Here is a 25,125-nt window from a genome sequence, read left to right as displayed (position 1 = left end):
GTCATTCTTATTCACCAGTCAAGAAACAGAGAGTTATACAAAGGTTTAGAGTTGAAATATAAACAGAGTGATGAATATGCTATTTGATTTGTGGTAAAAGAGATCATAGATGTATGTTCTCCTCAAATTCACCAGTCAGACTGCAGCTTAAATGTCCAATATTACTTACAAGAGCAGTGACATGATGACAAGAAATGCTGCTTTTATAAAATATAAACCAAGAAAGTATTGTCCCATTTCTTTGAAGTAATCTACAGGGAGGTAATAACACGTTTTATGGCGCACATTTAACATCTTTATAGTAAAATGGTCTCAAATTCTGGGAAGCGAGCTGGGAGGAGGTCCATAGTCACACCTTCCACGTCTAAAGTCATCTGAAAAGCATAAATCTCCTGAGCACCTATCTGGTTCTCATTCAGCAGCTGCTCTGTGCTAATCCAGGACAAGAGTAAAGAGCAGTGTGTGTGATTTGAGTGCTACTGCTCTGGAACACACCGGGAGACTGTGGAGCAGAACGTGTTGGATCTGTGGACCGGTCTTCCTTATCAGCACCAGGGACATTTACGTTTCTTCTTGCCACAAAAGTGAAAATGGTTTTGTGGACAAATGTTTTGATCAGTTTACAGGTGGCTCTGCACACATTTTATACAGTGAATGCACAAGGAATTGGTAAGTGAATAATATAACTTCTAATCAATTTGATGAGAAACAGCATTTTCTCCAAGGCACAAATGTTTGTATTAGAAAAAGTCTTTATTCTATCTGCTCAGCATCATTTACAATGCTATGCAACACAGCGCAATGGTAATTACACAGCACAAGAGTTATGCATTTACATCGTGTGGAATCTCCGAGTTTCATGTGGGGATATGGGCTACTGTTGTAAAGGATATACAAAAGAAGTTGTTTCCAGTGGCTGCAGGCATCTAACCAATGGTAGAATTAGAAGGGCCCCGTCACTGTTATGTTTTAGTACCAGGTGTGATTTCAAACACTCCATAAACTGGTCATGAGCTCCAAGCCAACCCTGGAAAGAAGCAGTGTTAGTAGTTTGATGGTTTGATGGCTCTGCTAAAGGAGAAATATAGGCAAGTAAGGCTGGATAGGGTGGAGCTGTTTCAAATTTACACCATGGTCAGTTTTATAAGAAAAAAAATGTGCACTAGATGCAAAGAATACTCTCTGGGAAACAAGTGATAAAAAGGGGAACTGAGACGGATAGAGTATTGTGTTTATTGTCTTGTTGGTGAAACAGAGACTGACTCCTGTTTCTGTCTTGCAGTGTATGATCTCCTGGTGTCGTCAGAGTGTTTGCCTGATCTCCTGCAAGGGGGACTTAAGACCAAGAATGTGAACGATGTTTTTGTCCTGACCACGTTCCAGCTCCTCAACAAAGCTCCAACACATGTCTTTCGCATTTACAACCCTTCAGATAACAGCGATTATTTTGATTTCACCGTGCACGGGAAAATCAACAAAGGTATTTGGGGGAGTAGGCAGTAAAATCAGAAGAACTGACAATGCAATTCTAAAAGTAGAAATAACAAACTGTCAACCATCTGTCACAGTCATGTGCAACCAAGTCAATCTGCATAATATAAGTTGGGCTATTGGACACTGCACAACTGCACAACTAATTTGGACTTTGGTGTTATAATCCAGACAGCATTCTTGAGACAGTAGCAGCCATTCTGATAAGTTAAAATGTCTACAGACCTAAAATGATCTCTCTCTCTCTCTCTCATTCCTCCCCTCACCCTCTTTCTCTCCCCCTTTCTCTTACTCTCTCTCCCCCTTTCTCTCTCTCTCACCGACCCTCCTCCCCCAACACACACACACACACACACACACACACACACACACACACACACACACACACACACACACACACACACACACACACACACACACACACACACACACACAGTGTCTCTGAAGTACCTGAAAAGCAATGGAAAGATGGGCAGTGCCAACTTCGCTAAGGTGCCCCTGGCCGATGGTCGCCCGCACCATATCATGCTGCACTTCAGCGGTATGAAGCACGGTTCTCCCAGCATGGCCCTGTATGTGGACTGCAGACTGGTGGAGATAGTGGAGGACCTCCCAGCAGCATTCAAGATACTTCCTCCTGGTACCAACAGAGTGGCACTAAAAACGATGCCCGTTACTTCACAGGTACGAGCTCATGCAGAAAACAGCACATGGAACCAAACTAATCATCAAACTGATCAATACTGGCTGATTACAGAATATTGACAGGATTCCTTTTTCCAGTATATATGTAGCTCCTACTTTCATCTTATACACTTTAAATATATTACTGTGGTGGTGAGCTGTTAAAATATCTGTTTTTGTTTCAGGATCGCCTGTCAGACCTTAAGATAGTGCTAGATGAGTCCATAGAGAACGTGGTGGAACTTCAAGACTGTACTGTCCAGCAGGGTGAATCACTCCAGATGCTGGGTGAGAAGCGTTTTGGGGGATTCTTAATTTCTAGTAAATTCATGTAGCATGGTGGAAAATCATCACATATAGAATTAATTGTTATAGGAATCACATCGAAGTTGGAACCGGGCCCCATGACTGAACTTTTAAGGATGGTCCAAGAACTGAAAGAGAAGATGGACCTGCAGGTAACAGTGTTTTTTATTCAGAGACTAAGTGGGTTAGATCACTGCAGGCAGAGTAATTTTCTAGGTCACTTTGTGATAATTATCTTGACAGATGCGGGAAACTGCCAGCCTGAGGAAAATTCTTATGGAGTGTGTTCCTTGTGGTAAGATCTATGCTAAATTGCTTTGTGCAGGTCGGATTAGAAAATATTTTCGATTCACAATGAGTTATTGAAGCGTCCCGCTATTATTTAGAGGGACCCAAAGAAGCGCGAGTCGTGAGCGCGTCCAAATGCGCGCCTGGAGTCTGCTTCCAGCAAAGCTCGTGCACCGAGACAGAGCAGGGTGTCGCGTGCGCGCCGTGCCCACAGGGCTACACTGGAGACGGAGTCCACTGTGACGACGTGGACGAGGTAATCAATGCTAAAGATGTTCACAAAAGATAGCATCGTGGGCATAAAATCGTGCTACTTGTATGTGACCGTTTTGTATGTTGCTGGGTTTAACATGTATACACATTCAGCAGGAACAGATATTCATAAGCCTGTGAATTCAAGGCCATCCTGCAGACAGGGAAAGTACAGCAGTCACCAGAGTTCTCTTGGTGGTATGCATGCGATTCTTCCAGAGCAGCAAAACCCATCCAATAAACCTCCTGTAACAGGACTTTAGCAAGACGTTGTCCACACAGCATTAATATAGCCATTGTCTGAGTTCTGCGATTTCAGGGATTTTGTGAGGAACTCAGGAAATAACTTCCCAGGAGAACAAATATTTTCCGCATTTAGATCACAAACGAAACGGCTGCTTAGTATGATGAAGTGCAGAACTGGAGAGAATGACTACTCTTGTGTGTTGTGTGTGTGTGTGTGTGTGTGTGCAGTGTCAGCTCAACCCTTGTTTCCCTGGCGTGCGATGTATCAACACAGTTCCAGGGTTCAGGTGTGACCCCTGCCCCAGAGGGTATATCGGACCCCCGGTGCAAGGGGTGGGCATTGGCTATGCCCAGACCCACAAGCAGGTGAGAAACCACCTTTAGCCATGTGTCCTTCCACATATCACATAAAAGAGCTTGTACGTCAGTCTCTGCTCATTAAACCAGGTTACACGAAAACCTCCTGCCTTGTATTCGGTACATACACTGTGTCTTAATATATCTTAATTGGTTGATGATGGACCCTTTAAGTAATTACTTGTTTTCTAAATTCCCTTTAAATAATTGCTCTGCGTCAGGTTTGCAACGACATAGATGAATGTCAAAGCTGGAATAATGGGGGGTGCACCCCTAACTCCCACTGCCACAACACAGTGGTAAGATGTTTACCTTATTCTGCCTGACCGCTGACCCACCTATTTTTGTACCGTCTGCCTCCTGTGCACAAGCGCTGGTCTACTGCAGGCGAGGCTGTTCTTCAGTGATGTGTGTTTTACTCTCAGGGTTCGTTCCGCTGTGGAGCATGTAAGCCTGGGTTCACTGGAGACCAACTGACGGGCTGTAATCCAAAAGCGGACAAGAACGGACAGAGTTCCAGCTCCGTCACCGCAGGCCCCGCTCCGCTCTCTGGAAGGCTGTGCGGGAACGGTCAGCCCAACCCGTGTGACGCCAACGCAGAGTGCGTGGTAGAGCGAGACGGAAGCATCAGCTGTGTGGTGAGAAGCTGAGATATGATTGAGGGGCCCATCGCAATGTGTTGTGCTAACCCTACGACCACCCCAAAGCCGCGTACAGAAGACTCCTCGCAGTGTACAGCAGAAGCTCACGGTGAGCTTCGAGAACACGCTAACTCCTGCTGCCTTCTCCAGTGCAACGTCGGCTGGGCAGGCAATGGCCACGTGTGCGGGAAGGACGTTGACATCGATGCCTACCCTGACAGGAAGCTTCAGTGTCAGGATGCAAACTGCAAAAAGGTGACCCATACATGGCTTCCATGAGTTCAGCTACTCCATGGATGAGAATTCCAACAACGTTCATGGGTAATCGCGTGCATGCTGTTTCTAGGACAACTGCATGTACGTGCCTAATTCCGGCCAGGAGGACGCGGATGGAGATGGCAAAGGAGACTCCTGTGATGAAGATGCAGACAACGATGGCATCCTCAACGAGAAGGTACGCACACCAGGACTTAATTTTACCTGCATAAGAAGTTCTTTAGCTCTTTGAAATGATAATTGTAGGGGTTTTAGTTATGAGATTTAACTAACCTACCTGCTTGCCTACAACCAAGGACGGAAAAAGGTGCAGAAGCAGGATTGACATGCATAAAACTTATAAAATATCTGACTCCAAATTACAATTGGTAAGAATCTAAAAGAACTTCTCAAATAGCTCAGTGCAGGTTACAGTATATACCTAACCAACTTTATAAAGTTCATTGCTATAAACAATAGCTGCTTTGTCAGAGGTTTATCATAAACATGCGCAGCAGATGGGATACTTTAGAGGGAATTGGTATTAGCATTGATTTACCTTTTAACTGACACTAATAATTAGCTCATCTGGCCCAGTATGGCTATAACCAAGGAACCAGGTTAACCAATGGGAATCAGGTTGCTGGTAAAGACAACAGAGTACATTTTCATACAGAGTGCATTCCACACAGGACTGCCACCTTTGGGGTGAAGTCTACAAACCTTCTCAGGGAGTGATGGAACTCTTACCATGTTAGCATAACCTTTCCCAGCACACAACAAGCTGCAAAAATGAGACTAAACCTGCCACACAAACACACTGATATAACTAAAATACAAATGGTCGGTTTTATCCCATTGCTATGGGAACCTCTTGAGGTAAACCACCATTTGTTGCCCCCCCATGGTTTTATGGAGGAACACCAGATCCTGCCTCCCCCACAAGAACATCCACCACTCCTACATCTTCACCATCTCCATCCCCCACAGGAACACATCCGAGCACTCCTACATAATCCATTGTCTCCACTGTCATAGGACAACTGCTGGTTGACCCCGAACTTAGACCAGAAGAACACGGATGAGGACCTTCACGGTGACGCCTGTGACAACTGCGTGACAGTGAAGAATCCCGACCAGCGGGACACGGACCAGGATGGACTAGGCGACGCTTGTGATGATGACATGGATGGTGACGGTAACCAACGTACCTTCCTAATCACAAGCCTGCCACTTCACCATGATCCAGTCACATGACGGTGGGGACGGGCTGCGATTTTAGCGCCCGGAAACCTTTCCCCTACGTGGACCGAGGCGGAGATGTCAGAGACAGACGTTGCCACACCTATCTCACATTTTCCCCGTCTCTGTCTTTCCGTCCATGCCTCCAGAGGCATTTGTTTTCTGTCAGACGCGGAAATGGTGTCTAAAAGATCTTTTTTTTTTCCCCATAAGCCTGCGTCTCATCCAGATTTTCCTGGGCTTAGGTCATTCTTTAATGGGGGAAAACAGAAGCGAGTTTGCTTCTGCAGTCTGCTGAGCACCAATTAGAAGTACCTACTTATTCAGCACGCTCCGTACCAGTTGTCCAGATGACAGCAGGGTTGTGCTGATGGCTTTTAAGTGCAGACCTCCTTTAAAGCACTACATCGATTTTCTACCTCTAAAGAACAATTACATTCCCGTTTCAAAAGCATAACAACAAGACGTCCAGACAGAGTTTGACATTTACAGTCTGTTCACAGAGGCTTGGCTTCAGACACTTGACTCATTGACTCAATCCTTCAGAGTCTGGTCATGTCTCCCTGGGCAAAAACCACATTTCCACCAGGACGCCAAGCCAAGAGCTGATGACCAATGGAAACTATTCCACAGCAGCCCAACAGAAACGCTGCCACCTTGTGGCACCCATAATAAACAACACGTATGCACAAGGACCTGTGCTGGGTGTGCCAACCATCCATCATATCAGCAGTCTGCCCATTATTCCATTTGCCCTATGCAGTAACATTTTTGGTCTTACAGATCTGGTACACTGGTACACCTCAGGGTTACTTCATTTGCTGCTTGTATGTTTTCTCAGATGCAATGATTAAACTACTTTTCTCAGTTATTAATGACATAAAAAATACTAATTCCTTTTCGTTGTATTGGGATGAGCAGGTTTGAAGAATATTTTGGATAACTGCCAGAGAGTCCCCAACACTGATCAGCTGGACAGAGATAGTGATGGTGTTGGAGATGCTTGTGACAGTTGCCCTGAAGTACCCAATCCCAACCAGGTACCACACAGAGTCATCATTTCTGATATAACCCCTACCACTGATATAACCCCTACCAGTGATATAACCCCTACCACTGATATAACCCCTACCACTGTCATGGAAATTTGAACCTTAATGGTGAGCAAGAACGGTTAACAGCAGTTGAGTATGGTATCAAAGTAAAATACAAAGTTTTTAAAGACAAGAGATAGAAAGATGGATCGATCCAGAGATCTCCGTTACACACACTCAAGAGCGTCTGCAAGAGAGAGCTGCCCCCCCCCTCTCAAAGACCATAGTTTTACACTATTCTGCTACATGATTACATCATACTTCCGTGACATGTGTTAAGCAAGAGGCTTACATGAGGTGAGGTGATGGGGTGAGGTATCACTCCATCACCCCTCCCCTGGCAGGGTCCTCAGGCCAAGGTCTCCTTGTTCCTCCGGTTCGCCAGGCATCAGACACGTCAGATATACTACCATTCTGACGTCTGAAGCCCTTATCTACAGGCCCGAGACCTTCAGGACTGTCTGTCTTCAACTCACAAGGAGTACTACTAGAAAGATATAAATTTTCCCCCGACACCACGTAGAACTTGCTGTGAGTATTGAAAATACATTTGTTGTATTAAAACGCAACTTTTGTTGTTGGCCCTGTAGTCTGACGTTGATGATGATCTTGTTGGAGACACATGCGACACTAACATTGACAGGTAAACATATGCATGTTGTAAAGCAGAGTATTTTCTCCGTGTACTAATCCACTGACCAATTACCCCTAATCCTAAAATCTGGATTTCAGTGATGGGGACGGACACCAGAACTCCAAGGACAACTGTCCAACAATCATCAACAGCTCTCAGCTGGACACGGACAAGGATGGGCGTGGGGACGAGTGTGACGATGATGATGATAACGACGGCATCCTAGATGATAAAGACAACTGCAGACTGGTGGCAAACCAAGATCAGGCAGATGCAAACAGTACAAAAACAATCATATACTCACATGCAAATATGTGTTATACTGTCCTATGTTATTCTGTCCTGCCCTGTTATGCTATCTTGTATTGTACAATGCTGTTCCATTTCTCACGTTTTGTTAGACGATGGGGTGGGTGATGCTTGCACTGGAGACTTCGACCAGGACCATGTGATTGACAGGATCGACACTTGTCCTGAGAACGCCGAGGTCACACTGACAGACTTCAGAGCCTATCAGACCGTAGTGCTGGATCCCGAGGGCGAGGCCCAGATTGACCCCAACTGGGTCGTCCTCAATCAGGGAATGGAGATAGTTCAGACGATGAACAGTGACCCAGGCCTCGCAGTAGGTAAGTTGTCTCTGAACTCTGTTATATCCAAGAATATCAAGAACTGCACCAGCGAACTGCAGAGGTTTTCTTTGAACTGCATCACATCCTCGTGAATATGAATGCTTCATCTCCTGCCTGTAGTTAAGAACTGTACACCCAGAGCTAAATACCCCATCTAAATACCCCCTTTTCGTCATCCTGCTTAGGCTACACGGCTTTCAGCGGGGTCGACTTTGAGGGCACGTTCCACGTGAACACGGCGACTGACGATGACTACGCCGGCTTCATCTTCGGCTACCAGGACTCGTCCAGCTTCTACGTGGTGATGTGGAAGCAGACGGAGCAGACCTACTGGCAGGCCGTGCCCTTCCGCGCAGTGGCAGAACCCGGCATCCAGCTCAAGGTTCTAGAACTTTCTGCGAACCTTGTCAGCTCTGCGATTGTCATTAACGTGGCTCCTTTGGGCATCGGCGGAGGTATTTTCAGAGCGTCGGGTCTGGCAGCGGGGCCACGTGCAGAAGTGTTTAAGCACAAACGTGCGTTTGCATTGCACTGCAGTCCAGTGACTGGTTTGGCCTTTAATGACGGATCACGGTAGTCAGCTTAGTGTATCGTGTCTTGTGCGTTAAGGCTGTGAAATCCAGCACTGGACCTGGGGAGTTTTTGAGGAATTCTCTGTGGCACACCGGAGATACCAAGGACCAAGTGCGCCTGCTGTGGAAAGACCTTCGTAACGTGGGCTGGAAGGACAAGGTCTCCTACCGGTGGAATCTACAGCATCGACCTCAAGTGGGATACATCAGGTCAGATCCCAGAGGTCATATGAAAGGCATAAATATATACATAGAGAGGGGGGAAAAAAGATGATGACATTGTTGCGCTGACATATGCCTGTTTTGTAGGGAATTACACAGACGAATGTTCATCTGGTGTATATCGCTATGAGAACGTGTTTGTTTTTCTCGAGCAGGGTACGCTTTTATGAAGGTGCCAGCCCGGTGGCTGACTCCGGTGTGGTTATTGACACCAGCATGAGGGGCGGACGTCTTGGCGTGTTCTGTTTCTCCCAGGAGAACATCATCTGGTCCAATCTGAGATATCGTTGCAACGGTGAGCGACGTGCTAATTTTAAGCAGCTCTTTCCTTTTTTCGAAGATTTAAAAATGGAAACATATATTTAACCCTTTTGTTGCTTTCGCAGACACTATCCCTGTGGACTACGAAGACTACAACTCCCAGCTCATTACCAGTTAAGAAGATAAAAAAAATACATAGTAGTGTAAAAGGACACATCACCCCACAACACTACGAGGACAGCTAGCATGGGCCAGTTTGTGCTTAACAGTATCTTATTAAATCATCCAAACTTTACCTTTCAGTGTTAGCCATAGCAGTATTTTTTTTTATTTAGCATTTCTTAATATTACAAGACAAGTCCTTTTTGGCAAATCACCAAGTGAAAAGCTTTGCTCATTCTGGGGCAGAGGTGGCTACACAGACTTCTCCTTCATAGTGTACTCACATATTGTCTGTACCACGTTTTGTAGATTTATTACAACATGGGTCTGATAACAGTGATCCTATTCAAGACACACTGTAAGCGAAGGGAATATAGCTGAGGATGAGGGACTGGTTAAGGAAGGAGAGACGTATTTGGAGTTGTCCGTCTACCAAAAGGTACGTTACGTTATGAGCCTTGGCCTACAGTAAGGAATGGCTGTGATGTTTAAAAATGTGCTTCCATTTTCTGGTAGCAGTTGGGCTTGAAGTCGGGGAAAGTTAACTGGCTAACAGTGTCGGTATTTCCTGGAACTGGGCAGCGTCAGGTTAACATTGATCCCTTCTATGACTATGCCACCTGATCTTTCTGAAACTGCAATGTATACATTTTTATTTTTTATTATAAACCTTTTTAGGCTCTTCATAGCTGGCTATCACGTAAGCATCAGTAGCAGACAGTCAATATCAATATCACACCTCTCCAGGTTAAAACTGTTGTACGTATAACTACATTAACTCAGTCTCAGCTCAAACCATTTACACACAGCATTATGCACTTAACTGAAGCCCGAAATGTTCGTTCCAGAGTAAATGAACATACCTTTTATTTTTGTAATAGCTCATCTTTTTTATTGAATAATAAACAAAAATCACAAAAAGTCCACTTTGTTTTTACTTGACACTATTGGGTTTTTATCTCAGACAGTAAAGCTCACACCCACCTTCTTTCAGACTTTTTGAAATACATCACAAAATCTTTGACAGGTAAGAAACAGAACATAAAAATGGCATTTCAAAATTAAGGTAAGATTCCTGTAAACGTATTTAGAAACGTGAATGCATTTTTGGGAAGGTGATAGTTTGTCATGCAAAATTAGTAAGAACAACAGAACTATTATAACTATTTGTAAACACACCTAGTGGTCATATTTAGAATGGAAACAACTAATGTAGATAACCTTTTAGAAAGCTGAAGTCATCATAGTCTGTTTAAGGATGTTTGCTTAATCTATATGCAGACAGCATGACAAGAGCACCAGATTTGTCACAAATATAGAAAAAAAACAAACAATAAAAGACTACGCCCTAATTCACCACGTTTAAAGCTTTATCAGTGAGAGAGGACTACTGTCACAACAAGTGAAGATTTCAATTAGCAGCTCAACATTCTCTCTCTAAGACCTGTGGAGGTTACACCAGCCAAGCTGGGGCCACAGGTGCCGAAGTCCTGACCGCAAAAAACTCAAAACTTCAACCTGAAGGATCCCATTTAGCAGGTCACAGGTCGCATTTGGGGAGCTTTAGCTTGCTTTGACCATTCAGGTTAGTTTAAAACCTTTATATAACAAAAGAAGAAAAGGTTGGCTTATGGAATATTACACAAACACAAGACATAACCCTAAACATAAAAAAAATATCCAGTTTCACTGCACAAAAGTCTGACCATGAAATGTTAAAGACACACCCTAAAAAAACAGGGACTCAATTAACACAAATGCTACATATCTAATAAAGGGTAAGAAACTCATTTGGAAACTGAGCAGAAACTAAGCACTGCATTAGCCAAAACTTTTTATTTTACTAATTAGAAACACTCAAGTGATATCAATTAAGTGGCAAAATTTTACAAATTAGAGCCATTATAAGTAAACCAACTGTACATAACAGTGTAATATTTAGTTTTAGTATAAAAGGTATATTGTAGTAAAATTGGTCATATTTGCACTGATTTGACGAATGTTGACCAGCCTTGAGTGAATCGATTAAGTTCAAATAAGGTGTAACATTCAAGGCCTATTAAACACTGACATTACCATGCTAACTCCGGTAGCACTAACACTGCAGCTAAAAACCAAAAGAAAAATATGTATACCCAGACCAAAGGGCTCAGTGATGACACCTGACAAACTCTTTTAATGTGAGCTAACGACAGAACCTCCATCACTGTTATATTCTAATCTTCACTTGACTAAAGACAACAAATAAACTAAATTACCCAGAAAACCTTACAGCTAATCTGACCAATGAGAAGTTGCCTTAGAACAGGCTTAGAACAGTTTTACTTTGTCACTCTCCAGAAGTCCATAATCCTCAATTATGCTCTTGAGTGTTCCTAAATTTTCTCGTGTTCTCCAAAGTCTGAGATTAGGAGAGTGAGCTTCAGGAACGGACACTCTTCTGTTCAAACAAATGGTTTTATTATGACTTCTATCTATGCAAAAACGTATAAATTGGCCCCCTAGGTTTGTATATATAGCTGAGAACTGTTTTGGGGTGGTTATGGAAAGAGATGAAACCAAAGTGAATCCAGATGTAATTCTACAGAAGACATGCTGTTGTTGAATTGCATAGAATACTTCATCTACCCGAGGATGAGAATGAACACAAGACACTTCCGGATGCTGCAAGCCTGACTGATGATTGGTTTACATACCTTCTTGTTTTTTATTCTTACAAAAATGAAAACATATCCTGACTGTCAAGTAATTAAATTCGCATAAAAAATCCACTACTGTAACAAAGCTCTTGAATTTGTATAGAAAAAAAAAACAGATTACAAAAGAGCTTAAAATAATAATAAAAAAAAACTCAGAGATAGAAAACATTAGCAGAATGTTTTTGTTGGCGAGCAGTGGCGGCAGGAGGAATTTGGTCGTAGTATTTACGCTTCAAACCTCTTTGGGAAGAATATGGGAGCCACCAGGGTCCACATGTAGAGAAACAGACACACCCAGCAGGACGCCATCTTGATCCAGAAGACCGACCAGCTCCCTTCCAGCAGTCGCTCGATCTTAGCGTTGTCATAACTGCAGAGAAGGACAAAGGACACAGACTTGATCTCACCTGTGCCAACAATGGAAAACTACAGATCGGCTCAGACATGTAGGGTAACAATCAATTTTTCCAGAAGATGAAAATTCTACAAACAAACAAAAACCCCACCACCCAGAAGTTTCATTTGAGCCAGACTTTCCCAGATCACGTCCAGGAGATCCAAGCCAGCTCGACTCTCCTGGTTCTTATTAATCAGTTCAGAGCACATAAGTAAAAGTCTGTAGTGCAGTGGCCAGAACGGTGCAGACAACACAAACCACAAAAAACTGAAAAGCTTTTAAGGCAGTTTTCTCAGGAGCAGTCTGACACGGGTGCTCACTTACAATCCTCCACAGTAAGTGTAGTCAATGGTAAAACATTAAATTACAAACAATATATTTGACAATGAAAGACAAAATGCTAAATGATTTATCATCAGGATAAGATCTGACGCCCTGACAACAAGCCCTGTATTTATCGCATCTCTTCAATCACCACAACAATTCTGGATAAAAACACGTGACAAAGAGTTTCTGATAATTAGCACAGGCCGACTGACTTACTGGAACCAGTTTGTGACCGTCATCATGACGTAAAGTGACCCAAGAAAGAAGACGAAGTGGAAGTAGGCGTAGCTGTAGACTGTGCCCTCTCTCTCATCATACATAACATTCTGTCCACCTGGAGTCTTCTCCTCATCATCATAGTCATCTGAAACAAGTCAGGAGCAGTACCCATGCATGACCACAAGGAGGTGCCATCAAGACCTTTGGAAAACAGGTTCATTGCCTAATTTTTTTTTACATGATTCCCAACTTCTTCAAAGTAAATATAGAACATATTTATTCTTACCAGTATCATCACTGCAGCAAAAACAACAGCGTGCTCTCTGAAAGGATGACATCAAAATGAACCAACACACAGCATGTCAGCGTATTATGATTGCAATGAGAACATCTTCATTTATTTTGAAAGATTAGCTGTGTATCATTGTAAAAGTTCAACACGTCTTAAAGACAGAGACACAATTACCTCATTTTCTTGCACAGAATTTCTGTATACTCGCAAAGCTGCTGAACTCCGCTTGGTGGTAGAAGTCAAACTGTGTAAAGACCGAGAGACAGACAGAGAATCTTTAAAGGCTTTAATGCAGTACAGATGATATGAGTCTATCCAAATATAGGGTCAGTTTTTTTGTTTTTCCATAGTCCAAACCCATCAAGGCTGACAGTTCGCAGCTATGAGAGGAAAGCAGAGCGGAGAGGATGAATGCGGCTTCATTGCAACTAACGTCGTCGTTAATGTAGAAGAGCATTGAAGCTCAAGTGTTTCCTGGAACTCCAAGATGGCACTCGCTGAGAGGCCCTTTTGTGCTATGTGCTATCCTCTCCATACTGCTGCATTTCAGCAGAGAGGGAAAAAACCCAAACACACTGGAGACATGAAGGGAAAATGATTTCACATAGAACACTAAATCTTATGGCTGACAGTATACACCAAATAACATCTGCATTTAAATACGGTCTCAGGCATCAGGGAGACAGCAGACATGTCTACGTTTGATGGGAAACACATGTGAGATTTGCCTGGTGTCTGGGAGCTACATTGAGGAGGCTTTAATCTGCCCCTGTGCTTTGTAGGGACACCTGCTTTTATGTCCAAATGAACACCGTGGTACAACCAGATAATTACAGGTTTAAATCCCTCTGGCAACAGTCTCCACACACACCCTTCCAAATGACCTGGTTTCACTGTGAGGTGATTCCATGTGGCCCGTTAAAATACAGGGCTGTCGTCGTAAAATGGGAGGGGCTGGGAGGAAGAGCCAAAAATGTAAAAAATGAAAAGTGAATAGAATAATTAAAAAAAAAAGGTTCATACCAGGAGTAAAGCACACAGCCAAACAGAATGGCTGTTCCCATGCCCGTCACTATCTTATTGTCACTCTCTGATCCAGAGTTGAAGGGAAAGACACAGACGGTCACATTCACCCCATCCTGTTCCACCACTGAGAGAGAGGGGGGGGGAGATATACAGAGAGAGATACAAATAAAGAGAGAGATATATATAAATAAAGAGAGATGGAGAGAGAGATACAAATAAAAAGAGAGAGAGATAAAGACAGAGAGGGGGAGAGAGAAAGAGAGAGAGAGAGCGCAAGAAAATCACATACATGAATAACCAAATGTTCAAATACAAATATGAACTAACCAGAAAAAACAATAATTACTATTACAACACTGGACAACAGTGATTTAGTTTACACATATATTATATATTTTTAGCAGACTACTGACGGACACTGAAGAAGGATCTTCCTGAGCTTAAATACAGGTGACACTCATACACTCTACTGACTTTTCTATACACTAAAGTTATATGTTGTAATGCCTTATTTTTTAATAAATAACATTTATAATAATAAACATTAAATATAGATACAAAAGTAAGAGAAGGAGAAGAAATTGGGGAGGTGAGAGTAGATGTTCACGTGTGAATTATAAAGGTTATACGGTTATAACGTTTCAAAGAGCTACTGGAGTGGTGGTTTGAGGCGATGGGTGAGGCTGTTATCCAACCACACGCCTGTTAGACGAGTCTCCCCAGCGAGAGGCACCCTGTGGAGACCGAGCTGCACTCACTTTCAATGGGCTTGCTGGCAAGGGCGGAGAAGGTGAGGTACATGACGTAGACGCTGATGATGGCAGGCTGGAGCAGACCAGAGGTAGGCTGGACTGTTGAGAGGACACACACACACACACACACACACACACACACACACACACACACACACACACACACAGCTGCTTAGGACAGCACACATTCCTCGTCTGTGAGTTTGACCTTGTACGCATTGTACACCCAGCGCCAGCATCTAAACCCCCCTATCCCCCCCCAAGCATGTCTCAGCCGTCGTGATTCGTCACGGCCGCCGTTGTTTGCTCTTTGTGCGGTTGCCAGATCTTGGTCCTGGTCCTCTGCACTACAAATGCTTTTATTTCTCCAGAATCCAACACATCCAATTCAAATTCATTTGCTAATTCACTAATGCAGAGAGTCGAGCCGTGCCAAGAACAGACGGGAGTGTGCGGGGGGAGGAGAGGTGAAGGACTGGGGTGGACGATCACTACAATGACACACTTCTGTTTATTTATTGCTTATTTAAATTATTGTACAATTTACAAAACATCTAATGTATAAAACTGTGAATCATATGTGTTTGTGTGGTCTTCAACAAATATTGACTTTTTTTATTCTTCAAAGCAGCCGACATGAACTTGGATGATTCTTGGCGTTCTCTTAACAAGCCTTTCCCATCGCTCTTGGAAACGCACGCTGAGCACATACAACCAACATGCACTATTTATATTTGTCTTAGAGATAAATGTGTCAACCATAAGATAAAAATGCCTTTTGTGACCATGAGAAACACACTGTACAGCACTGTACCGGCTCGTTCTGCTAATCGTAAGTGAGATCTTGGACAGGGGGAAGACCAGGCCCATACTGCTGATCTTAATGGACAGGCCGTCTCTGAGAAACCCCCCCAAGTCTGTGATACCAGGAACTGCGCATGGTGCTGTGAGACCCAAATGAGCCTGTTATCAGAGAAGCTGATTGGCTGGATCTCACTAGAAGGCGGTGCAAGGATCAGGTAATACTGCCCCATATTGTTTCATATGGGTTAATCTTTTATTATTTTGCAATGAAAAGGACCACTGACAGTCATCAGCTCCATCGCAAATGACGTTGCCCCAGGGGAGACACAAACAAACAAGGCAGACGGTCCGCGCCCAAAGTGTAAACAAATAACTTCTGCGCTGGAAACCACCCCCGAGAACAGGGGCAGGTCGAGACGCAGATGTGCTGACTCACACGTCTGGATGCAAGGCGAGACGGCCAGCAAGGAGATGACCACGCACAGACCCGAGTTAACACCCAGGAAGATCTTGTTGAGGAAGCAGGCCTCGCTGTGTGTGTAGAACAAGGCCATGAAGACCATGGCCCCCACCGCTATGGAGAAGAGCACCAGCGTCACCAGGGCCAACGCCGCATACCACAGTTTGTTATGCTCCACGCCCGACGTCCTGAAGGGAGGAAGGGAGTGTGTGAGAGAGAGAGAGAGAGAGAGAGAGATTTAGTTAGCCTATGACATTAAATCCAGTGAACTTTTAATAGGTTTGAATTTCTATATTGTAAAAAAAATAGCATGATTACATTTTATCAAAAGGAAACTGAGTGCTGTGTGATCTGAGGGCTCAAACTTTAACACTGCATCCAGGAAAATTAAAATTCGATCCAGGAGAATAAAAATTAGTGCACAGAACACCACGAGGAGCGAGCTGTGGTCTGAAGAACCCCTCCCTGGCGACCTCACAACCAGCATGAGAAGAACCACAACCAGCAGGAACATCTTTACGTCACTGTGCTTTCCCTGGGATTCCTCGTCACTGGCTGCTTCGTGCAGTAGGGTCTCGCACTGCGGTTCCTCCAGAACAGTTAAGTCTGAGATATATTTCTGGCCCTTTGTGTTATGTCGCTTTGGGTTTGTCAAGTGTGAGCTGAGAAGAGGAAGTCAGACTTTTCACTTCCCTTCCCATGTTTCCTCAGCCATCGTGCTCTGTGGCCCCTGGATCTCATTTCAGTGTTACTGTCTAATTCAAACCTTGGTTCATTCTTGCCCAATGAAACACACCAGCTTTACCAGCACTAGCATATTGGGCCCAAAGCATGAATGTGATTCAGCCTTAGAGAAACTTTAAACCCTCCTATTTCCTGTACTTTTCCACCAGTCTACACAGGCTGCATAACTAGTGTACATCAACCAGACCACCCAGCTGGGAATCTATGTAAAAATGTCTTATTGCTGAAATTAGAAGCAACCAGTATATACACTACACTCCCACTGCCCTGTGTAATTAATTCCAGTTGTGCTGTCTCAAGTTACCAAAATGAAAAAAAAAACTGGATACAGCAATGGAAACAGGAAAGCATAAAGATTTTTCCAAATGTCTGATTGGTTTTCCATTGGTGATGCAGCATGACGGAAGGAAGGTTCCAGAAACAGCAGCAGTCTGCGGCTCCCGGGAGCAGAGGTCCATCTTACCAGTTCTGGTTCCATCTGTGTGCAAACTGGACAAGGAGCATGAGCTGGATAAGGAGGAAGAAAAACCCGCCGGTAGCACCCACATAGCGCCAGACTAGAGAGAGAGAGAGAGAGAGAGACAGACAGACAGACAGACAGAGAGAGAGAGAAACAGAGAGGGGGGGGGACACACTGAGTCTTCATTCTCAACAGTTCCTTTATTTCAGTGACTGACACAAACAACGGACGCCTCTCTGCACTGCTGGCAACTCTCCAGATTGCTACTTGGTTTCCTTGACAGCAGCTAAATTATACAGACAAAATGACTGCATAATTCAGGAGACACACACACACACACACACACACACACACACACACACACACACACACACACACACATATATATATATAAAAACCAACGCCACCATGTACGACTCCAAGCGGAATACACAAGACCATAGTGAGACTGTATCTGGACTTCCAGAGGCTCTGAGCAACACAGCATTGCCAGATTACATCTGGGAAAGTGAACTGTACGAGTGCTGGGGACCTGTGGCCATGATGGTATGCTCTGGCCTTTTCCAGAGGTCTATTCATTTTTTTCTAAATTTTACTATGGTGCTCCAAAATTAAACTACTCTTCATTTATGTCATTACTTAAAAATACGTAATGACATATTTTGAGCAAAGGTGTACCTTAATTTTGTTAATGTGTGTTAGTTAATGTTCTGTTCTCACAGGATTTTATAGATAGTTTTGAGAGTTTAGAAACTGAAGTCTGAAGCAAGGTTTTAAATGTGCTTGGATATCGTGTTGGCTTGAAAACACCATAAAAGATCTGAGGTCCTCGTCCGAAACACTTTACCATGACCTTTTCACACCAGGTCATTTCTCCACAGCTTTTGAAAAGAAACAACAAGTCACACAACGGAAACAATAACTAGGATCTCCAGAGGGAGGCAGCGACAATGAAAGAGAACAAAAGTGATACCTTCCAAAAACTTCTCTTCTTCTGGTAGAAAGAATCCTCCTGCACAGCATGCCAGCAAAGCCACAAACTTCAAAAACCAGAATCTGGATGGACAAAAATAGGGACCAGGACGCAGACCTTGTGTGTTTAAATAGTCTGGTGTGCATTTAAGCTCACAGAACCTATTTTATTTGTATTAGGTTTTCTGTTCATTAGAGCATTTTCATGTATTTCATTATGATGGTGACACTAAGCACCTGCACATGGCTTTCTTATGGGTGGCTTTGTCCTGATTGGTTCTAGGGGGGATTCTTATGTGGGGCTTTGTCCTGATTGGTTCTTGGAGGGCTTTGTAGTGCATTCCTCTACGTCTGCTCCACACCCCGGACATGTACTCCCCCCCCCCCCCTCCCTACTCCTCCATGTCATTTGCATACAACACAAAGATCCAATTATTGTGCTGTGAAGAGCTCTTGTCAAGGGGCTAAACCATCGCATCTGGGGAGAGTAACACTCCTACCGATGCCACTTCCTCCGGGCAGGGCTTTTAATTAATTCCCCTATTCAGCACAACAGGGGTGGGTGGATAATGGAGTTTAAGGAGGAGCGTGCAACAGAACAGAACTTATAGAGAACAAGATGAAGGCAGCAAGCCAAGTGATACATGGCCTTATGGACCCAGAGTGAACCCAGGGTGAATGCTGAATCTGCCTCGCCCCCACGGGGGGGGGGTGGGGGACGGACAAAAGGAGCGGAGGAATGAGTCGAGGAGCAGAACCAACATTTAGGTGTTCAGCACCGATCGCTTACCCGTTGTGGATGGCTGCCCGGCAACCGGTGCTGGTGCGTACACGGATGGTGAACACACAGAAGAGGAAGAAGAAGCAGGCCATGCCAAAACAAACTTTGTAGACAGCGGAGTATCCCACCAGAGACCTGCAGTTCTCGCCAGCGTTCAGCTTCTTACACATCTCCGAGTAGAAGGGAACCTGAAATGAGACAGAAGCAAGATCACTGTACAGAACTGGGTTCTACTAACAGTTTGGGTCGGGCTGAACCAAACCAAAATCAGTAAAGGCACATCTGACCTCTTCAACCCAATATGACGTTTGGAGCACACAATGTTTACTCTTCATCAGTGTTTTGGAACGCTTCAAATATATTAACACCAAATTATTATGGGTAATTACAATAAACCAACAAGTGTGTCTCTACATCCTTTACACTTTCACTGTATTTAAGTAGAATAGGACATTTTATTACCTAATAAAGACTCTATTAAAGTCTGAACGGATAAAGCGGCATTTTAAAAGACATGACCACAGTACAGCGTGTGACACACTGGGACAATATGATTATTCACAGCTCTATCTTGGATGTAATTAGAATCTCCTACTTCTATAGAGCAGGAAAAACAGGACCCAACCACTTTGACTTGGAAACAGAGGAATGAATAACCAACCTGCATTTAGAGGGGTGTTCATGACATGCCAGGTCTTTGTTAAAGGTTTGTTTGCCTTTTATTGTGTTTATAAAGATGAACGGATGGCTCAGATCTATAGCTAGCCTTTTTCATTGTGACTCGTAAATATTTAAGAATAGCTCAAGGTGTACATGTGCATGTTTTCGGGGTTCATTTATAATGTTTTTGGGTTTTCTTAACCATGTCCAGAAGGCCTCTAATGGTGTCCCAAGGAGCTACACAACCAGCATTTCTTGGTTTGTGGATTTAGGACATGTGGTCCTGCTAATTAACCATTCTGGACTAGAGTCATTTGAAAACAATGAATACACCTTCCCAAGATTCCTTTGCCTCGCCTTCTTTCATCACTTCGAGGCAGGTCGGAGATCTTGTAGGATCCGAGAACCCCCCTCCCCCCTTCCCCCCCGCCTCACCAGAGAGGCAGCGTTTTGTCTTTTCAAGCCGCTTGTGATCGCTTGACATTTACACAGCAGGGAGTCAACAGGCGAGCAACAGGACAAAGAGGCAGGGCTGGGGAGAACACAGTGGCCGGGTCCACGGTACACACCACACTACAGCATTCCTGCCCCGCCGTCGCCATAGCTCGCTTCGGCTCCTCTCGGCCACGCCGCAGACGCGAGCCGCCTTTAAAGAGGCGGGAGTCTCAGAGAAGGGTGCAAGGGTGTCTTCTGGGTGCACCACGCCGTCCAAAAACCGTGCTCTCAGTGTTATGCTAATAGCCCAGCAAGCTTCACTCTGCTATTTAGTCTCCCGCAGTGCTGCACAGTTATGCAGTCGACTTCTGTGGTTTGGACCGATGTGCTGGCTGGCTGTAGATAAAGTCTTCATGTCTGGGGCTGCGTCTTTCGGCAGTGAGTGCTTTGGAGACCGTCCCTAGCAACACTGTAATTAAACTGAAAAAAAAAATGTCCAAAAGAGACTTTTCAAGGGACGTTTTCATTTAAGTGAAGGCAGGATTATTTCTTATCGCAGGGAGAGGGCAACTTTGTTTAGTGTGAAGTACAAGGAGCAGACCGTGAAAAGGACACATGTAAACCGAGTGGGAGGAGTCCAGCTGTTTGGTTGTGATTAATAACTGCATGGTCAGAGTTTCACTGAGCTTCAGAGAAACCCAACTGATCACAAGCTATCCCTGGGCAGGTTCTGAGGAGCACGTGTACGTGAAACCTTTGGCTTTTCCTTGCAGAAACCCTTGCAGTCTTTCCCATGACGGCTACAGCAACGTGTCTGTGGAGGGGAGCCGTATAAAGGGGATGCAAAAGAGACGGGCGTGTGTCAAATACTCACGCGATCACGTATCTCCATCTCCACGGTGGGCGACATCATGACGACGCAGGTGACGGTGACCAGCATGAAGTAGAGTGCGTACATGAAGCGCGTGCCCGTGGACTGCCTGATCTTGGGGCAGCATCCACAGCAGAGCGAACAGGCGTCCGAGCCACAGCAGCAGGCCAGCTAGGGCAGACAGACGGACGGGTTAACGAGGTCCGCGTCCCGCTAACCAACACCACGCAGACCAAACTACAGCTTTTGTTTTTAAATCGGCAGAGCTTATGAGCAGACGTTTAGCCATGTGGGTTTAATCTGTAATGATTAGGTCTGCTATGGAGATGTGTTGTTCTCACGCGAAGGTCTTGTGATTAGCTGAAGTAATAGATACATTTCATTCCTGTTTACTACACTCAGAAAGTATCCCCTGCTCCCATGTGCGGCGTGCGCGCGCGCACACACACACACATACACACACACACTCCTGAGATTTCATTGGTCATTTTTAGTCCTAGCAGCAAAAATACTCAACTCCTATTGGACAGCAAAGAAAAGGTTGAGCGAGGCTGTTACTATGAAACCAAGCACAGCACCTGATACTACTTAGACACAATGACAGTTTCAGTCACAACACAAAGCCCTGAGATCATACCACTACAAAGGCTGAGGACGGATATGAAGGACAACACCGTGTGCAGGAAGGACTTAATCTGGTCATCTGTTGACAACAGACAACTAGACAAAACTATGAGCACATTAGCAAATGGGTAAAGACTCCAGTCTGATGGCTTTGAACTCAAAATGACGGTGTTTCTAGTAGTGAAAGAGACGAGTGCTTTTGGCTCGGCAATACAGTGTTACCTTTTGCCTACATTTCAAATGGATTTCAGTAATAAAGAACTAAAGGATAAAGAAGAACTATGCAAGGAAAGTAAAAAAAACTACTGCACACTCTTAAAGACGACAGAAATCCCACATGGAGTGCAAAGACCAACACAAGCCCAGCTGTATTAGCAAAGCACTCAGGAGTGTCTCTCCAGACCGCCAGACTAAGGCCGATCATTCTGATGCTAACGTTCACACAATAAAGGCTGAGACCTTCTCAAGCCCCTCTCTGATTTATGCTGCGTAGCTGTATTTCCAGGGCAGGTCACCCACAATCCTACAGACAAAAATTCACAGGAAATAGTCTTTGTGCTACACTGGTCCACTTATGTAAATGAAAGCCGGATACTTAGCAAGTCAGCAATATTTGAGACTCGCTTTACCTGCCATCAGAAATATTAATCAATAAATATTAGTCGATTTGACAAGACAGGAAAGTGGTAAGCTGCCCAAATGAAGCAAAACATGGAAACTGCTATTTTGTTGCCAAAATCTGGAAACTGTTAGTTTTGTACGAAAGAAATGTTGGTGTGCGAGCTAGTACACCGCAGACAAATATGTAGGCCTACTGCACACTACAGAGTGTAGTTTTTTTATCCCTCATTTATCTGAAGCAAAGACCACAATTACATAGAACATTAAAACATCTTACTTCAGAATCAGATCAATGGAATCACAAGAGGCACCGATTGAAGGATGGCGTTTGGTTGGCAGTGACTTTTCCAACAGATTTTTAAGTTGCAAATAGAGAGGTTTGGGGGAAGGTGTGGGGGGTGTCAGCAACAAGACGGAACAGCCGTCTCTGAGTTTAGTGCTCTGCCATCAACCTCTCACACACTGCAGAGGTGATCAGCAGTGTGAAATCCACAGCTAGCTGAGAACGTGGTACTATTCTCACACCATCGTCTCTGCTCGACTTCCAACAGCTGTACCGTTACTACTAGCTACCACCAGTAGCTTAGCCAGCTCCCAGACAGGCAGCGTTACTGCTGACATGGAAACGTACAAAACTGGGTTAGGACTTACACACTGGTTAAATCACACATACACAGCTGTTAGAGGGCATGCTCACAGCGTTCACTGTGCCTCGTGAGATATACCAACAGATTTCATGAAATTTCATCACACCTTCCTAGTCACAACACAACTCAGCACTGTGCTATAAAGTACTGCTCAAATCACAGGCATGTTGTTCAGTTTAAAGTACCATGTTATGTACTAGATAATATGTACAATTATTACAATGATATCCAATACATATCTGAAATTGCAATATTTAGAATAAAAAAGCTTGTTTTTTTCATCTGTAGTCACAGATGAAGGAGACGAGCTAGTTGCTCACACACCATCAAACCTCAGAGGAACTGTGGCAATGCAACAAGTAAAGGTAACAATACTCTAGAACTTAGCAAGAACGCGGACACCATGCTGTGCACGTTGTCACCGGTCTTCTACAAAGGAAACATTCATGATATCAGTCTCGGCTCATTACTGGCTCGTGTGGTTTTAAGCACTTTTGCTAAATTCACACGGACCTCGCTCAGACGTTCACTGGGCTGTGGGGCTGGTGAGTGGTGACAGGCTCAGCACTAATGAGAGCCTCACAGACACCACAACACAGGCTGACGGCTCTGTTTTCCTCTCTTTTCCTCTCGTTCCCCTGCTAATCTTATGCAAACAAGCTGCCTCATGGATACAACTAGGAAATGAAAAGGGCACCCGCAGACTACGAAACACACAAAAGAGGGTGACAAGAAAATGTGGGGCACTCCAGGCAGAAATTAACACACTCATAATGTGGACGACACCATGTTGACAAACCTTTTGTTGTCATTTCCCCCAGATTAACCAAATTACTCTCCAAAATGTTACAATTCCCTAATGTCCATTTCCCTCCATAACAACATAAGTAAGTTTGAATGCGTTTAAACAACTGTTTCCTGTAAGCAGTTCGACCTAAACAATGAATTGAACCAGAACTGAAGATCACTACGGTAAAAGCGACTTAGATCTAGCCACATAAAGAGAGAAAGAAGGTTATTTATGTGAAAAAAGCACAAGTGTGTCCTCACATCAGTGTGCAGAACAACACAGTGATCAACACAACTGGCTGTAGTGTACTGGAATAAATGATGTAATGGTGATGTAGTCAAGTGTGTCTTTAACCGTATGTGTACGCCTAGATTACATTATTCTTAAATCACAGAGAATACAAGTTACAGTTTCTGCTGTTTCTACATGACAACACTGATCAATAGCTGACAGATTCAAATAACAATGTTACAGCCTGACTGCTCACTGACCAAGTCGCTCTTCTTTAATGAGAACAAAGCGAAACAAGTTTTGAAGCGATTGGTCGTTATTCGTTATTAGTACTTACAACAGGCTTACTTTGCTTTATAATGACAACGACTACACGCACAAGCATTTTACCCAGTAAACAGCTCAGAAACACTGACAGTAAAGTACAGACACGGTCACCTACACACTGAGCTACCACGCTGCTCCCCTTTATATCTTCTCCCTTCGTTTAACGTTCAGGTTTTAACACACTCACCTGAGCCAAACAGCAATGTGTGCACATTTTAAAAAAATAACCGGCGGAAGCGCGTCCACGTTTACATATACAGCTCCAGTTTGGGACAGATGTTGTCCTCACAAAACAAGCATATGCCACTACGAGCGTCTCGGTCGGACTCCGGTACAATGGGTCGTGAACGCCGCGCGCCTCACCGCGTTCGGAACACGCCGCGGACACGCGCGGAAGAAGCGCGCTCCCGAAGACCTTACAGATGACGCAGACAATGGCCGTGATTAACGAATATGGCTACTGTGTGTCCGCGCACGATACATGTTATCAACCTGCGCTTCGTGTTTCCATACACCAAATCAAAGAAAATATTCGTTCTGTGTCACTTCCGTTGACGTCATTGTAGTCCTCAAAACATCTCTATTAATGTATCGTGGCAGATACTGTTTAAAATAGTCTATTTTTAATGTTCAGATGAAAAACATGT

General features: G+C 44.1%; 2 protein-coding genes across 2 annotated transcripts; one reads left to right on the top strand and one right to left on the bottom strand.

The window, feature by feature from the left end:
* Positions 1–370: 370 nt before the first annotated feature.
* On the top strand, positions 371–10,260 carry thbs4a (thrombospondin 4a). Its single transcript, XM_076998022.1, has 21 exons — positions 371–669; positions 1,283–1,480; positions 1,928–2,175; positions 2,361–2,463; positions 2,551–2,633; positions 2,725–2,776; positions 2,868–3,025; positions 3,496–3,633; positions 3,846–3,923; positions 4,050–4,262; positions 4,416–4,520; positions 4,612–4,719; positions 5,559–5,718; positions 6,684–6,802; positions 7,447–7,499; positions 7,589–7,770; positions 7,892–8,119; positions 8,308–8,504; positions 8,732–8,904; positions 9,072–9,211; positions 9,303–10,260. The coding sequence occupies exons 1-21, from the start codon at positions 591–593 to the stop codon at positions 9,353–9,355; spliced, it is 2,868 nt and encodes a 955-aa protein (XP_076854137.1). The 5' UTR covers positions 371–590; the 3' UTR covers positions 9,356–10,260.
* serinc5 (serine incorporator 5) lies at positions 10,210–24,998 on the bottom strand. The gene is made up of 12 exons (XM_076998023.1): positions 24,666–24,998; positions 21,242–21,409; positions 19,282–19,460; positions 18,493–18,575; positions 17,523–17,616; positions 16,292–16,503; positions 15,058–15,150; positions 14,297–14,423; positions 13,448–13,517; positions 13,268–13,304; positions 12,979–13,126; positions 10,210–12,408 (listed from the first exon to the last, which is right to left on the bottom strand). Exons 1-12 carry the CDS (start codon positions 24,690–24,692, stop codon positions 12,264–12,266), a joined length of 1,383 nt encoding a protein of 460 aa, XP_076854138.1. The 5' UTR covers positions 24,693–24,998; the 3' UTR covers positions 10,210–12,263.
* Positions 24,999–25,125: the final 127 nt, after the last annotated feature.

This window comes from Brachyhypopomus gauderio, chromosome 3 (genome assembly GCF_052324685.1).
Source record: "Brachyhypopomus gauderio isolate BG-103 chromosome 3, BGAUD_0.2, whole genome shotgun sequence".
Taxonomy (NCBI): Eukaryota; Metazoa; Chordata; class Actinopteri; order Gymnotiformes; family Hypopomidae; genus Brachyhypopomus; species Brachyhypopomus gauderio.
This window is presented reverse-complemented; position numbering and strand designations above follow the sequence as displayed.